Below are 17,333 nucleotides of genomic sequence, written 5' to 3' on the forward strand. Positions count from 1 at the left end.
AATGGTAACAGGGCGGTGTGGGTGTGTGTGTGTGTGCGCGTGCGCGGGTGTGTGCAGAGACCTTCTTCTTCCCCCTTGGAGAAACTTCAGCGACGGAAGAGTAGATAAGCTTTGGGTGAAGGAGACGGAGTAGATGAACTTTGGGATGCCCTGGACGGGAAGAACAGGTAAGCTTTGGGGTGCAGTTTGGTGGGGGTTGAATTTAGGGGAGAGTCTCTTAGAAGGTCAAGGCCCTGACCTCGGAATAGGGTTTGGGCGAACTGGGGAGCTGGTTAAAGACCTAGATCTTAGGTTACAAAAAATTAGGACTTGGGATTTGGTGATGGGAAGGGGTACGTGGGGCAGGTCTGGGACAACTGGGCGTCAGAGCAGTCCGTGTCCCAGGGCGGGGCTCGGGTATGCGGGCAGCGGTATGAGGACTGTGGGAGAGTTGGGGTGGGGTGGCGTCAGGAGCCCCCTGAAGTTCGGAGGGCTCCTGGCAGGTGAGCCAGCCCCTCACGGGTTCTTTGTGCCTCCCCAGCTCGGTAGTGCAGCGGGCGAGGCAGGTGCCATGGCCCTGACAGAAGGGGTGGGTGATGAGGTGACCATCCTTTTCGCGGTGCGTGCCTGCCTTCCGGTGCTGGCTCTCGCCTGGGCCTCAACACACACTGCCGAGGGCACTGATCCACTGCCTCAGCCGTCAGGGACCCCAACACCGACACAGCCCAGAGAAGCCATGGCGGTCACCGACGGCATCAGAGGGGAGGCCCCAGGAGCCGAGACCCCCAGCCTGAGACACAGAGGTCAGGCTGCACAGCCAGAGCCTGGCGTGGGGCTCCCAGCAACGCCGCCGCCTCCAGACCCCCCCAGGAGCCCCCAGTACTACGGCTGAAATTCCTCTACGATTCAGAGCAGGTGGCCAGGGCCTGGCCCCATGACACCATCGGCTCCCTGAAAAGGACCCAATTTCCTGGCCGGGAACAGCACGTGCGACTCATCTACCAAGGGCAACTGTTAGGAGACGACACCCAGACCCTGGGCAGCCTTCACCTCCCTCCTAACTGCGTTCTCCATTGCCACGTGCCCACTCGGGAGGGTCCTCCACACCCACCCTGCCCACCGGGGTCAGAGCCAGGCCCCTCCGGGCTGGCAGTAGGCAGCCTGCTCCTGCCCCTGCTGCTCTGGGACTGCCAGATCCAGTACCGGCCCTTCTTTCCCCTGACCGCCACTCTGGGGCTGGCCGGCTTCACCCTGCTCCCCAGTCTCCTGGCCTTCGCCATGTTCCGCCCGTAGTGCCTCCACGGGCTCCTGGCAGTGTTGCTGGCCCCTCCGGACCTTGCTCCCCACGACACGGTGGGAGCTGCTGTCTGCCTAGGCCTGCCTCTCCGACCTGCCTCTTCCCACTACCCTGGAGCCCAGCCCTGTGCCGCAGAGCACTCCAGGGGCCAGTGGAGGCCCCTCCCTGTGACCTTCGTGGCTCTGGGCCATCCCCCGGGGCAGCTGGCCCTCAGCACCCACTAACAGTCAGCTCCTCTGGGTCAGACAGCTGCTGTCGCTGCCCTGGCGCTGGGCAGAGCCGGGCCACGCCCCTGGGCCCTTCTTAGTGTTCTGCCTGACAATCCAGCCACTCTCGTCCCTGACAGCTCCTTGGGCTGATTTAGGGACTCAAGGACTGTGAGGGGCTGGAGAAGGGGAGCTGGGAAGGGTGGAGGGGGTTCTCTGGAACATGTGCAGATTAAATAACTGTGAAGTTTAAGAAAGAAAAAAATCATTGTATTCTCCCAGGCTCGACAAATTTGTTAGGCCTAAATTGTGACTTCAGGTTGTTGGAACATCTCATTTCATTATTTTTATGGGCTATAAGCAGAGAAATGAGGTTTATATTAAGCTTAAATCTTAAAGGGAAGTATTTTTTAATGTCAGGCTTAGCATTTATAAGGCCGCCTTTAAAATAGTTATCCATTCTGTTAGAAAACTAATCTCTAGTACTTTGGTAAACATGTTTACATTATTTCAAAAATAAACAGCTCTCACGGTTGAAAATTAATGACTGAGTGTCCTGGTTGCTGTAAGTCAGCACGATGTGAGGAAGGCAAAACACATGGTAGTCACTGTATCAAAGTGATTCGTATGGCAGTGGCAAGTCTCTTAGAAGTAATTTATTCTTAAAATGGAATAAAACGCTACTGTAATTTTTAGTCTGGTTAAAATAAACGTGCTAATAAAAACCTGAGAATGAGCTATAATTAATAGTTCTATGAAATGTGCTGCCATGTGTGATATGAAGGCGGTACAATATTAATTCCTCACGTTCGGCCTGCTTCTGAGATGTTCATCAAGTGGGGTGATGATCTTCATGTGAGACAGGTGAACTCTGCCAGCGTCGGCTCCCTTACGGCACTCCAAGTAATTACCTTCCGCCTGCTTCAGTATCACAAGGACGTCCCCACGCTGGAAGGTACGATATCACTCTCTGAAGCAATTATTATTTAATAAAACATTATTACTTTTTCCACATTTTAATCTTTGGAGCCTAAAGCATTTAATAACGTGTAAAACAGTAACAGAGGCCGGAGATTTTTTTTTTACATTAGTCAGTAAAGAAAGAGCTCTACTTTACCTTACAAGAAAGTTCTCCAGGGTTTTGCGGGACAATGTCTTCATTGGCAATTCCGTGAGGCACAGACAGCTTAAACATAAACCAATAAAAGGATTATTCACAATCAAATAACCTCGTCCTAAGCGGCTGATCATGTGGGGATTTGGCACGTGCGCCTGCACTATAACCTCCAGCAGTTAAGCTCTTCACTCGGCTTCCTCAAGCTTGGGATCTAGTTGGTGGGGCTGCCACTTCTCAGGATGCCCAGAGACCTCGGGGGCCTGGAGCTGAGCCCACAGGACCTCGGCAGCTGAAGGTGGCCTAAAGTTCCCTTGACAACCACATCCAGGAAGTTCTGCTCTACAGGACAAGGTCCACCAAGCCCCCAGGGCGTCGGAAGGGTAAATACTCAGCACCTGATCTCACGGCCTTTAGTTCAGGGGCGGCTGATAGGGGACTGGTGCCTCCCCTGCGGGGTTGGACTGGCCGCTTCCATCCGCCTTCAATCTCACCTGCTCCTGCAGTCACTCTGGTACAAGCATCTACTTAAACCCATCTCCCTGCCTGACCTCAGTCATTCCTGGTCCACTCAGCCCTGTCTGATCTTAGAATGGCTTTTACTCTGGCCAGAGAACTCTGTTTCCCACCTTGGTAAATTCTGGCTGATGAGCGCGGGTCAGAGGGCCTGTGCAATATAAAAGGCGTACCCAGGACGTGGGATCACACAAGCTCGCTTCCAACAAGGAAAGGGAGGCTGCACTCAGGAGCAAAGATGTAGAGTACGAGGGTGTGGCCCTGGGAGGCTGGGGCGGGTCGTGCTGCCCCCCAGCATCTCTGCCAGAGCGCCAGGGCGCCCAAGGCACCCAGGTTACCCTGGTTAGCAATTTAATGGTGGGGCGGCCACAGGAACAATGAGGGATTTAAGGAATTATTTCATAAAGAGACACACTAATACACCATCATTTTGAATTTATTGATTTCTTTGAGTTGTTCAAATGCTTTGTTGACATTATACCGCTATGCTAAGATCTATAAGCAAAACCTCATTCCCCCAACTGAGGCTCTTGACACGGAACAGCCAATGCAAGCAGAGACTTTACAGTTAGTAACACTATTTTCTGTTTTTTTTTTGGCTGCACAGCATGGCTTGCGGGATCTTAGTTCCCCGACCAGGGATCGAACCAGTGCCCCCTGCAGTGGAAGCACAGAGTCCTAACCACTGGACCGCTGGGGAAGCCCCACTAACACTGTTTTCCTAGTATGGCCTAATGGGAAAGAGCATGGGCTCAGAGCCAGTCAGTCTGTGTTCGAATATTGGCTCTACCATTACTGGATGTTTGACCCTGGACAGGCTGCTTGATCTCTCTGAGTCTTATTTTCTTCATCTGTATAATGGAGATAATAATAGTATCTACTTTACAGAGTTGGTGTGAGGAATAAATGAGTTATTTATACATAAAGTGCTTCGAAGAATGCCTGGCTTATAAGTATTCAACACATCAGCTTCTGCTTTTATTTGTTAATTAGTTTTAAGTATCCTATCCCAAAGTACACCCCTGGGTTTTAGCAATTAAAATTGTATCAGTTTAAATGAATATGAATATATATGAATATCCTACCTCCTTCTTATCTGTCTACACCCTTCCCTTAGGAAGAGGAAAAACATCCTAAATTGCTTAAAGTGAAAACAATTTCCAGCTCAATGATGGAAATGTAGAACAATAATGAAATGAATAATTGCTGTTCTTGTTAAGACCTACAGTTGTACAATTGTTTTAAAAAGTGCCAACACTCCTGCTCTCCTTATCATTTTAATTTGTTCTAGATTTCATCAGGTTAACCTGACCAAAATAGAGCACATCAACTCCGAAGACAAAGGCTTAAGGTCATATGATGAGAAAAACATTCAAAGAGAACAAAATTAATATCTCAACTATCTCAATTATTGATGAAAACTTCTAACTGGTAACTATTAAATGGACCATGATAATCAGGTTTACAAAAGTGGAAAATGAGGGAAAAACTAAAAAGAACTTTCTTTCTACTTCAAATTTTACTCTGTGGGCAAGGTAGCCATAAGATATAAACTATATCAAGATATGAATATAATATCTGGCAGAGATACTCCCATCAGTGTAACCTACTGGGTCAGGTTTTTCAGAGCTTCTGTTTGGTCAAGCCAGACAGCAGGTTGCAATCCTTGTCTGCCCTGCTTCCTTTTCCTATATTTCTCCTAATAATGAAACCCTGCTTTAAAAGACCTAGGTTTTAACATGGCCTACTTGTCTAAAGCGCTCAGTGTCAAGGGGCAATTCCACAGTTGTCTCATCATCTTTTTCTAAGGAATAAGGATCTTACGTATACTTTAGGACAAACCTCTTGACCACAAACATTTTAAAAAGCTAAATTTACCATGTATTTCCTGTAGAGAGGGTGTCCTGGTTTGGGGCGAGGGGGCAGCACCGGATCTTGATTTTTAAGGACTTGACTCTTGGCTTTTGAGAGTCCAGATGCCAGGTTACTTGGTTTTTTCTGAAGATCCATGTCGGAAGAAGACCGATTAAAAGGCAGTTTTTTATTTGCTGTTCTGGTTGCAGGAAGTTTTGGGGGAGGTGGCCTCTCAGGGGCCCCCCTGGGAGGAGGCTGTTGAGCTGGTATGACTTTTCCATTTACAGGTCTGAAAGTCAATGTGGTAGCTGGGAGTCAGTGTTTGATCGGTAGTAGGTTCTGTTTTGTCCTTTCGTACACACACACACAGCTTTCTGCTAGTGTAAATACCATTTACTGAAACATGCAGGCTATGCTATTTTTTAGCAAATGACTGCTGCATTAAACATTATATTATTTGAAGAAATGCCATGATGTTCCAGCTTCCCCTTATCTTGCACTACAGATTCATTAGTTCAAGACAAACAAGCATTTACTATTGTGAGCTCTCTAAGGCCCCATTTGCTCTTAAACACACCATGACTGTTTCAGAAAACTAAGCACTTTCTACCAAAGTCTGAGATGAAAAGCTTATAATAAGATATCAGGTATATGTGATGGAGTCTCGTACATGATTAGAAAAGGTACGTCAAACTCCCCTAATATTCATGTTATAGGAATCATTATTAAAACACTAATTTAGATTAAAGAAAGCTAGTTCTGAAAATGGGACAGGACAATTATTACTTTGAAAGCCTTTCCTTAATCCCTATGATAAAAATAATTTCCAACACAGTAATGTCTTCTGATAACATCACAGTTTTTTGTCTAAATAGCCCTGGAACTCAGGAGGGCTGGTCACCTCTGAGCTCAGGAGGCCTGTCTCCCTTTGGAAATGCCAAAAACCAGGCTGGTTTCTGGTAACAGGGAGAGAGCGAGCGAGTGTGTGCGTGTATGTATGTATGTATGTGTGTGTATATGCGCGTGTGTATTCCAGAAGTGGAGTTGTGTTTTAGGTTCAGAAAGGAGTCTTGTTCATTTGTTTGAGGAAAAGTAATAGATATCCATGTGTGTGCTCTGTGAATTTTTGGATTGCGTTAAAAAAGGAGCAGAGACTCCTACACCTGCTGTCAGAAGCAGTCTGTGGGCTAGTGGCCTGGGTGAATTTGTGAGTTAAATGTATCTCTAGAAGAAGATCGAAGGCCAGCAACACTCAGTTTTCGTGATAGAAAAGAGAGTCCAGTCTCGGAGTCATTAGTTTTTCTCTAACTGACTTTTTAGAAGTTTTCCCATGCTTACTTACCTCGGTGGCAACCTTGGGGGTCCTCGCACAGAACCTCCTGACTGACCAGCATGGTCAGATTCCTGCAAGTATCAGAGAATGATTTTTAGTTAAGATGAATCTGAAACAAGAGCTTTTCAAGAGGAATTATGGACAACTTTTTGGCTGGATCTATAAAGTGGAAATGTAGCTGAGTTACAGAAAGGAGATTAAAAGAGTTTTTTAGTCTTAAGCAACATTAACTCATTTCTCATTCCTACCTACATTGTTCATGTCACAATGCACGTGAAAACAGAGAGGAAGAGGCCGGGCAGGGAGGGGGGTGTCCTGCTACTGTGGACACCGGCCCAACCAACTTCACTGCATGGTTACACACCCAGCATATTCTGAGGAATTAAGGATGCTGTTTAAATCATGTTGGGTCACACAGCAGCAATTTAAGCAGACACCGTAGGGAATTTTTAAAAAATACGGCATTTATTTATCCCATGACAACATTTAAGATATGCAGTGCTCCTAAGTTTAAACACATAGTAAGTGAGGTGGTGACCGGTTCGTTTTGCTTAGAACAGGCAGATCTCTCATACTGGATGGTTTCCACATTGTGTGGTGGGTTTTGAACTGGACGGAGGTGGAACACAACAGAAGCTTAAGGGGTGGCCTGAAAGGAAGGCATGTGAGGAAGAACAGAAAAGGCCCGAGAAAGCAGAGAGCTTAGCTTGTACCACTACAGCAAAGGGGTTGGATGCGCTGAGAATTCTGTAGGAAAAAGCAAAGGGGGGTAGTGTGAAAAACAAAAGATAGGGAGAGTTGGAATGTTTTGGCCTGAAAGTAGATAAGAGAAATTGGAAGTATGGGGGTCAACAGGAAGATTTCTTCAGAAGGGGTTCAAACTGTGCTAATTAAATAGGTTTTCCGAACATGTTACGGTCTAGGGATTGGGAAATGAGTATAATACATGGAAAACATTTTCAGATATTCTGTTGAATGAGGAGTCAAAGGATCTTAAAGCCAAGACTTCTGTTTTTTAGGGAAAAGTCCTCACTAAATCCTTCTAATTCTGAGTCTCTTTTTTAACCTTTCCTACTTTCTAAGCCCTCACCTCTGACCTCCAGGAAATAATATTTCTCCAAGACCACCTGAGAGGGAAAAATGCCAGCTCTTTAAAATTATACTGCCTTTTTTTTTTTTTAATTTATTTATCTTATTTATTTATTTATTTTTGGCTGTGTTGGGTCTTCGTTGCTGCACACGGGGTTTCTCTAGTTGCGGCGAGCAGGGGCTACTCTTTGTTGCGGTGCGCGGGCTTCTCACTGCAGTGGCTTCTCTTGTTGCAGAGCATGGGCTCTAGGCGCGCGGGCTCAGTAGTTGTGGCTCGCAGGTTCTAGAGCGCAGGCTCAGTAGTTGTGGTGCATGGGCTTAGTTGCTCCACGGCATGTGGGATCTTCCCGGACCAGGGCTCAAACCCGTGTCCGCTGCATTGGCAGGCGAATTCTTAACCACTGCACCACCAGGGAAACCCATATACTGCCTTTTTTTGTAAAAGAGGTTTAACTATAGCTTGGAAATCTTTGGGCTAATTCAGGCTGTTTTCCCCCTTCTTATCTTACGAATGAGCTAAAACTCTCTTCTATGGTTTTTAATTCAAACTGAATATTTACAAGTTTTCCTTAAATACCAAATGATTAATTGCTAATCACTGCGATCACTTGAATATGTTTCAATGTTTTATAATCCCATTTTGAAAAACAAATTAAGCTTGCCCTTAAAACTTGGTTTCACTAATGAACTCAGTTAATGTAGTGAGGCAAGTCACCAGCTCATAAACCCTGCAATATTCCAGACTATCATCCATGCCTTATAAATACACTGTTGCCTATGTGCCCCCTGACAAATACTGCTATGATACTTGAAAAACTCATTTATTTCTTTGGCTGCCTTTAAAATGAAAACAAACAAGCAAAGAGAAAAACACTCTAGCAGATAGGTAGGAACTTTTATAGCTTTCCTCAAAATTACAGTTGTTAGACGCCTTAATAATTAAGGGCAGATTTTTAAAAATATAGATATATAAATCTGACATGGAAAGTTATAGATGATGTACTTTAATAAACACATACCATATAATCCAAATCTTGTACCAAATATAGTTTTCTCTGATTGGTTTTACTTTTATGGGAAATCTTAAATATATTTTTAATTTCTCAATTTTCTATAATGAGCAAAAATAAATCAGAAAAAAAGGCAGCACACTCAAATCCCCCGGGACTGTTAGGCACATTCCAAAAGGCACTGCTGCACCTGACACACGTCAAATACTGAGAGTAGGGGCTTGGTTCTTGTAGGAGCCACTGTCTTGTGTTTGCTCAAGTCCAGGTTTGTGTGCAGGTTCTGGTGACAGTCTTTGGAAGATTACTGATTAGGGATTTCCTGCTCTTCAATAGTCCACACATGAATGCAGCTCCTCTGTACCTGCTTTTTGTAGTTTTTCTCTAGCTCTGACATCCGTGAACTTTGGCTTCTGATGTGTTCGGGTAAGCATTTTAGCTCCAGGTGAAGTTGGTTTTTTGGCTTGTACTGCCCTGCAGATGCCCTCTTTTTGTTCATGTTCTTTGGAATGGTTTCTTATATTCTAATTTCAAAATAATTCCCCGTTTTTTTTGTTTGTTTTGTTTTTTCAAAAAACAGATATTTCTTCCAAAACCACATTCTTGTCTGTTGGAATCACTGAGCAGCCTCTGAAGATGTGCCTTCTCTTTTTTCTCCAGGAATTGGTACCGCTTCTCACGTCCTGAATTCATTAGCCATCTCCTGTGCTGCGGCTGTGACTCCTTCCACCTTCTGGGCAGCGTCCCCTGGCTCTCCTCTGGCACTGGCTGGCAGCCGCCTTGCGGGAGGCTCTGGGAGCCTTGGGTTTCCACAGAAGCGTCTGCTCCTGCTGACAGAATAGCGCCAGTGGCTCCTGATGTTCCTCACCCTGGATTCCCTCATCGTTTAAGCGAAGAAAGTGAGATTCTGCAGCTACAGCCACCTTGTCCTGAGATGGAAAGTTCCCTGGCACTCAAGGCAGGAGAAATAGTCAAGGGTCTTTGTCCTGTGCCTCGTCAGAAGACACAACTTTCAAAGACCGTGCCTTTCCTCATGGGTCATCACAGCGGTGAAGCACTCTTTCTAGAGACCCTCCCCAACACCTGAAGCCTTTCTGGCCTCTGATCTAAAATTTACTCAGTAATTGTAATTCTCAAAACCAAAGGAATTTCTCAGGCATAGTTTTGACTTTTGGGCCCTGGAAATCTAAGTGCATGACTTCAGCCAAATCATTTAACTTGTGGTCTTTTTCTATCCTCTTCTTCCTTCAGACCCAGTGTGTCTATTAGGGTATGTATTCATTATAGTACAGCACAGAGTGCTTTGACCGCACCCCCCTCCGGCCCCCACCCTTTGTAAACAGCACAGGACAGGATTTCCCTCATGTTGTTCATGCGAGATACAAACAGTTATGAATAGGGTCCCTCTCCAGATGGCTTAGTTTATTCTAACTTCCTTTCCTTGTTTTTTCTAAAATGTTGGAGTTGCTTTGTGGACTGCTTAACACCAAATGGAATAATACTTAATATTTTAATAGAGCTTTATGGGTTTACAAAGCCCATGACGTGACTCAGTGAATGCTGTGTATGCCTACTCATCAGCCTCTCATTCTTCTTTACAACCCTTTAGAGTAGAAGCCAGTAACCTTCTCAAGTAGCTTTTCCTCCATGGAAATTTGGGATTTTCCCATTCAACAATACTATGGTGGGAGCCCTATCATCCTCTTTTGGGTCGTCTTGGCCCAGTTTTTTTAAAAATTTTTTTGGCTCTGCTGCACGGCATGTGGGATCTTAGTTCCCTGACCAGGGATCAAACCCGCACCCCCTGCACTGGAAGCATGGAGTCTTAACCACCAGACTGCCACGGAAGTTCCTAGCCCAGTTTTAATAAAAATTTATTACCAAGTACTTTGAAATGTAAGTGATCACTAAATTTTAATTCAGCCTACAGAAAAATCTCATTAACTTGACATTGGCTAATTCAATTTAATGTCTCCTTCAAAGAAATTTCTCTTCACTAGATGATTAGATGGGTTTGCATGTATAATAGCATAGTTAATGCACAAATATAAAACTATTATGAAGTTTGAACTGAAAATTTGGCTCAAAGACTTTAAGAACTGGTTTCTTTTGAAACAAACCTTAAAGATAATCTATCATATGGGAATTTCAAAAAGTATGGAAAAAGAGTATTGAGGTTGAAATTAAAAAAGAAACTTTTACCACCATCTGTTAACAAGTACATGATAAAGCACTACTTTTTAAATTTAAAAAATGCTTCTCTCCTAAATTTCAGATGAACAAATTCTTATGATAATTATCTTAAAATTATGTCACTAAGTCAGTATTTTATTTTATTTTATTTTTTTAAAGATCTATTTATTATTTATTTATTTTATTTATTTTTGGCTGCATTGGGTCTTAGTTGCGGCACGCAGGATCTTCATTGAGGCATGCGGGATCTTTTGTTGTGGCTCACGGGCTTCTCTCTAGTTGAGGTGTGCGGGTTTTCTTTTCTCTAGTTGTGGCATGCAGGCTCCAGGGAGCATGGGCTCTGCAGTTGTGGCGCGCGGGTTCCAGGGCGCGTGGACTCTGTAGTTTGAGGCACACGGGCTCTGGTTGAGGCGCGCAGGCTCAGTAGTTGTGGTGCGCGAGCTTAGTTGCCCCGCACGCGGCATGTGGGATCTTAGTGCCCTGACCAGGGATTGAACCCACGTCCCCTGCATTGTAAGGCAGATTCTTTACCACTGGACCACCAGGGAAGTCCCTAATTTGGTATTTTAAATAAAACCTGATAATTGAACTAAATCTGTTTCCGCAAAAATTAAAGGTTTTTAGAGATTTTCAATAACTTCCTCATTATTAGTGCTATTTAAAAGACAATGCCATAATATTGGTATAGGGCAAATTATTTTATGATGAAGTACAATGAATTAGCCTAATTCTTTTATTCTATAGGAATTTTAAAAATATTAAATAAGTACATAGAGTTTAGAAATTGGTTTTATCTGGCCAATAGTAAAATAATTTAGACATCAGCTGATTACTTAAAATTAGCGCAAAGCTTAGTCTTCAACCTAAGATTACCTATAATGACCACTTACCAAGTTTCTAGTTCTGTCAGCATTACCGAGTTTTCCGGATACTGTGCTGAAGGTGTTTCCAATAGGTTTTTCAGTAGGGAGAGGAGGTGGGCTTTGTGGATCCTCCTCATGTGAACCTGGAAAAATAGCAGTAATTAATTAATCAATAATTTCTAGTCTTCGGGGGTTTCAAGGGATGAAATGATTACAGCTTGGTTCCCTATTAGGAAAATGGCTATTGTAAAAGATCCACACAAAGAATGGATAGCTAAGCAAATGAGAAAGATCTTCTGGCAAACCTCAGAAAATTGATGAGTTAGTAGGCATCAGTTAATTTTTACCAAATGTTTTATAGAGATTAAAAATAATACTAAATAATTACAACAGCAAGCCAGCATTTGTTGAGAACCTTCTATGGGCCACGCATTAAGTTAAGGCACTTTATTCATATACATTTCTCCAAACCAACCTCAATCTAAGTGCTAGATCTGTTGAGTCTACTAGCTAGTAGCCACACATGGCAATTTAAACTTAAATCTTAATTAAAGTAAAATAAAATTAAAATTTCAGTCCCTCAGTTGCATTAGCCACATTTCAAGTGCTCAGTAGCCACATGTGGCTATTGGCTACCATATTGGACAGCACTATACTAGATAATATCATACCCATTTTACAGATGAAGAAACTGAAGCTGAGAAGAAAATAAATGAGCTAGCCAGGTCTTAATGCTAGTAATGGTCAGATGGGTTTGAAACCAAAAGCCTGTACTCATTTTAGTAAGGCATGCTGCTTCCTAATAGGTAGTGTATCCAACCCTCCCCCATCCAAATAATTAAATGTGTTTTCTAATATATTAGCTCCAGATTAATGGGCTTAATTGCTCCCATTTTAACAAGCAATATCTTTACATCCAAACTACATCCTTACCCCAGAGATAGTGCACTCCCAACTTATTTTAAAAAGAAAACAAAGATGACCAGATTTAATTAGTGACAGCTAATTAAAATCTGTGTGCAAAACACTTGGAGAGAGGATGACTGTAACATACTAACGGAGGCTAAAGCCACCTTTTACTGGTTTGGGCACTTAAAGGAGATAGGAATTTTTCCCATTCAAATGAACACTCTCTGCTTCCATTTCACATGAAAAACCTATAACAAAACAAGAGGATGATTTGTCAGGTTTCCTGTTTTATCCACAGACAGGAAAACACTCTCAAAAGGGGAAAAATACCCAGGCCAGCTCCTAGGAAAACAATGATTTAGAGACAGACGAGTGTTCTTAGTTGAGAGGCAGTGCTGCGCGGGGAATTAAGACGCACACAGGGACGGTCCAACTCAGTCACCATCTTGAAGATTTTCTCTGTGCTGCAGTTTCCTTACTGAAGGGTACAAAGCAGTAAGAATATGAAAGCAGAGAGGAGATAGCTTATGGGAAGGAAGGGACATAGTAATTATCTGGTGTGGGTATGTGCGAGAGGTGGAGATTTTCAATTTCAAACTATGTGGTCAGCGGAGTGCTCAGTGAGAAAAGTGGCATTTGAGCAAAGACCTGAAGGAACAGTGAAGGAGGGAGCCATGCAGAGATCTGGGGAAAGGACATCCTAGTCAGAAGAAACAGGTCCCCAGGGGAAGAAGCTGACAGGTTCAGAGCAAGGAGTTTTACACCACAAAGCTGTTCCTTTTTTTCTTGTCCATTCCAAGTTCTTTGGACACCAAAAGTCTTATTTTTTTTTTTCCTCCACAGCAATATATGCATTGCTTAATAATCGTAATAATAAAATTCTGGGGAACTGGTTTTTGATATAAATAGAATGAATTCTCTAGGAACTGGCACTTCAGTTCTCTCACATATAGCAGTACAGAACTCAGCTTTCTAATAGTTCCTGGAGTTTTGTCAGGATAATAAATAAAGGTGCTTTCTCGATATACCCTTCTCAGGATTTCAGGACTATTAATCCAATTTGTAAGTGTGTAGAAAAGAGTAAACATAGCAGGCCTGAGTTACAAGGTTGGTCCTTGCTGGCACCTAGGAACTTGGATTTTGGGAAGCTTCGCACCATTTCTAGAACTGATAAAACAAAAGAATATGGTTTATGATGAACACCTGCTTTCCTTCTGGGAAATCTGGCATTTTGGTACATGCCATAATTCCTAGAGGTGTCCATGTAACCAGCCCCCAACAAAAACCCTGGGTACTGAGTCTCTAATGAGCTTCCCTGATTGACGTTTCACATCTGAGTGGAGTTAGGTACACCCTGTGTGACTCTACTGGGAGAGGACTCCTAGAAACTTGTGCTGGTTTCCTCCAGACTTTGCCCCGGGCACCTTTTTCCTTTGCTGATTTTGCTTCGCATACTTTTGCTATAATACATCACAGCCACGAATACAACTATATGCTAAATCCTGTGAGTCCTCCTAGCAAATCATCAAACACGGGGATCTGGGGGACGCTGACACAACAGCAGAATACATTTAAATGTAAAAGTTGTATTACTTAAAGCCACATGAGCTTCAGGTAATATTTATTATCATTCTATCTCACGTAGCTTATTAAAATCCCAAATACTTTTTTTTTTTAAACGTGATAATCCATTTATTTATTTATTTATTTATTTATTTATGGCTGTGTTGGGTCTTCATTTCTGTGCGAGGGCTTTCCCTAGTTATGGCAAGTGGGGACCACTCTTCATCGCAGTGCGCCGGCCTCTCACTATCGCGGCCTCTCTTGTTGCGGAGCACAAGCTCCAGACACTCAGGCTCAGTAATTGTGGCTCACGGGCCCAGCCGCTCCGTGGCATGTGGGATCCTCCCAGACCAGGGCTCGAACCCGTGTCCCCTGCACTGGCAGGCAGACTCTCAACCACTGCGCCGCCAGGGAAGCCCCCAAATACTTTTAACAAGGTAACAGTGAGCAGGCCGACAACCCTGTGAGCTGTCCTGTCACTGATCTGTGGGCTATATAATGCTGTCAAAAGGAACGTACGACCAGTTCTTCAGTCTAACACTACCATATAAGCTCCTAAGAGGCGAGAACCCACTAGGATTTGGTACCTTTGACTTTCTCTCCTCCTCATTCTTCATAGAAACTCCGTTCAATCTTCTCACTACTTGGCTTAGAGCCATCAGTTAATAAAACCATCAAGAGACTAAAACCAATATGATTCTTCTAGGTAGTATTTTATAGAGAAGCCAAACCCCTAAACTAAGTTTGATGGCATTCCAGGGTATGCCTGCAGTGTAACCCTGGGATGCTGCAGGTGAAGGACTGGGACACTTGCTCTGCTGTTGGCAGGAATGGAGTGGCAGAATCTCGTTAGACAAAGGCAAGGATGCAACTGGGCTATGCAAAAGCACTAAAGGAAATGAAAGGAAAGCAGAGGGTCACAGAGAAAGCTGTGTGATCACCCAGGAACTGCTCTGGAAACCACTGTATGTGCATTCACGTGCATACATACTCATGCTTTTTCTAATCGCTAGGGCCTAAGGTAAACAGTTCTGGCCCTCTTGGCTTCTCTCTTATGATAATATCAGATGTATCTGCAGTACTTATTAAAAAAAATTCATCCAAAATTTCATTTATTGTAACACTGAAAAATCAAGTAAGGAAGTGTATCAAAACGTAGTGTTATACTAATTAAAATAATATTTTTATACACAGTTATGTTTTTATAATTCTTGGTTACTCCTCTTCAGACAATTCACACATAGCTATATTTAGATTATGCTTACTGGAATAATACACTCCTGACAGACATATACAACTATATTTGCTATCAGTTTCAAAACTTTCCTACCAAATCATTACTACTGGCACTAACATACGATATTACAATTACTCTGAGTTTCAGCCTCCCTCTATTCTCTCTGTCTAAGACAATGTTAAAGAGAAGTAAAAACCAAATTTACTGTACTGGACTTCCCTGGTGGCACGGTTGTTAAGAATCTGCCTGCCAATGCAGGGGACATGGGTTCGAGCCCTGGCCCAGGAAGATCCCACATGCCGCGGAGCAACTAAGCCATGTGCCACAACAACTGAGCCTGCACTCTAGAGCCCGTGCGCCACAACTACTGAGCCCTTGTGCTGCAACTACTGAAGCCCGCATGCTCTAGGGCCCTTGTGCCAGAACTACTGAGTCTGCACGCCTAGAGCTCTTGCTCTGCAACAAGAGAAGTCACTGCAATGAGAAGCCCGTGCACTGCAATGAAGAGTAGCCCCCGCTCGCCACAACTAGAAAAAGCCTGCATGCAGCAACGAAGACCCAATGCAGCCAAAAATGAACTAAAAAAATATAAAAAATAAACAAATTTGCTGTACTAATTGTCTAAAGAATTATGAGAAAACTTGCTTTTAAATGTTCTCGAGGGGAGGATCTTCAAGATGGTGGAGGAGTAAGATGTGGAGATCGCCTTCCTCCCCACAAATACATCAGAAATACATCTACATGTGGAACAACTCCTACAGAACACCTACTGAACGCTGGCAGAAGACCTCAGACTTCCCAAAAGGCAAAAACTCCCCACGTACCTGGGTAGGGCAAAAGAAAAAAGAAAAAACAGAGGCAAAATAATAGGGATGGGACCCACACATCTGGGAGGGAGCTGTGAAGGAGGAAAAGTTTCCACACACTAGGAAGCCTCTTCACTAGTGGAGATGAGGGGTGTGGCGGGGGGGAAGCTTCAGAGCTATGGAGGAGAGCGCAGCCACAGGGGTGCAGAGGGCAAAGCGGAGAGTTTCCCTCATAGAGAATGGGTGCCGACCAGCACTCACCAGCCCGAGAGGCTTGTCTGCTCACCCGCTGCAGCGGATGGGGGCTGGGAGCTGAGGCTTGGGCTTCCAAGGTCAGATCCCAGGGAGAGGACTGGGTTTGGCTGCGTGAACACAGTCTAAAGGGGGCTAGTGCGCCACAGCTAGCCGGGAGGGAGTCCGGGAAAACGTCTGGAACTGCCTAAGAGGCAAGAGACCATTGTTTCGGGGTGTGCAAGGAGAGGGGATTCAGAGCACCGCCTAATCAAGCTCCAGAGACGGGCGCAAGCCGCGGCTATCAGCGTGGACCCCAGAGATGGGCATGAGACGCTAAGGCTGCTGCTGCAGCCACCAAGAAGCCTGTGTGCGAGCACAGGTCACTATCCACACGTCCACTCCTGGGAGCCTGTGCAGCCTGCCCCTGCCAGGGTCCTGTGATCCAGGGACAACTTCCCCGGGAGAACACACGGTACGCCTAAGGCTGGTGAAACGTCACGCCAGCCTCTGCCGCCACAGGCTTGCCCCGCCTTCCATACCCCTCCCTCCTCCCGGCCTGAGTGAGCCAGAGCCCCCTAATCAGCTGCTACTTTAACCCCGTCCTGTCTGGGCAGGAAACAGACGCCCTCAGGCGACCTACATGCAGAGGCAGGGCCAAATCCAAAGCTGAACCCCAGGAGCTGTGCGAACAAAGAAGAGAAAGGGAAATCTCTCTCAGCAGCCCCAGGAGCAGGGGATTAAATCTCCACAATCAACTTGATGTACCCTGCATCTGTGGAATACCTGAATAGACAACGAATCATCCCAAAATTGAGGCAGGGGACTCTGGGAGCAACTGTAGACTTGGGTTTGCTATCTGCATCTAATTTGTTTCTGGTTTTAGATTTATCTCAGTTTAGTATTTAGAGCTTATTATCATTGGTAGATGTGTTTATTGATTTGGTTGCTCTCTTCCTTTTTTTTTCTTTAATATATATATATATATATATATATATATATATATACATATTTTCCTTTTTTGCTTTTTGTGAGTGTGTATGTGTATGCTTCTTTGTGTGATTTTGTCTGTATAGCTTTGCTTTTACCATTTGTCCTAGGGTTCTGTCTGTCCGTTTTTTTCTTTGTTTGTTTTG

The 17,333-nt window shown here is 44.3% G+C and overlaps 1 protein-coding gene and 1 pseudogene across 12 annotated transcripts in view; one reads left to right on the plus strand and one right to left on the minus strand.

Moving 5' to 3' along the window:
• The window catches only part of SH3D19 (SH3 domain containing 19), a 180,480-nt gene that overhangs the window by 18,542 nt on the left and 144,605 nt on the right, over positions 1 to 17,333 (minus strand). For 11 of the 12 annotated variants that reach the window (XM_057546754.1, XM_007189405.2, XM_057546748.1 and 8 more), the window contains 5 exons: positions 11,479 to 11,594; positions 6,309 to 6,370; positions 4,991 to 5,255; positions 2,600 to 2,668; positions 2,290 to 2,430 (listed from right to left, as the gene is read on the minus strand). In XM_057546754.1, the coding sequence (XP_057402737.1) occupies positions 2,290 to 2,430; positions 2,600 to 2,668; positions 4,991 to 5,255; positions 6,309 to 6,370; positions 11,479 to 11,594 (653 nt within the window). The remainder of the gene's footprint in view (positions 1 to 2,289; positions 2,431 to 2,599; positions 2,669 to 4,990; positions 5,256 to 6,308; positions 6,371 to 11,478; positions 11,595 to 17,333) is intronic. The other variant, XM_057546750.1, reaches the window with a different exon arrangement.
• On the plus strand, positions 551 to 1,272 carry LOC103011780 (transmembrane and ubiquitin-like domain-containing protein 1; annotated as a pseudogene).

Source organism: Balaenoptera acutorostrata, chromosome 5 (genome assembly GCF_949987535.1).
Source record: "Balaenoptera acutorostrata chromosome 5, mBalAcu1.1, whole genome shotgun sequence".
Taxonomy (NCBI): Eukaryota; Metazoa; Chordata; class Mammalia; order Artiodactyla; family Balaenopteridae; genus Balaenoptera; species Balaenoptera acutorostrata.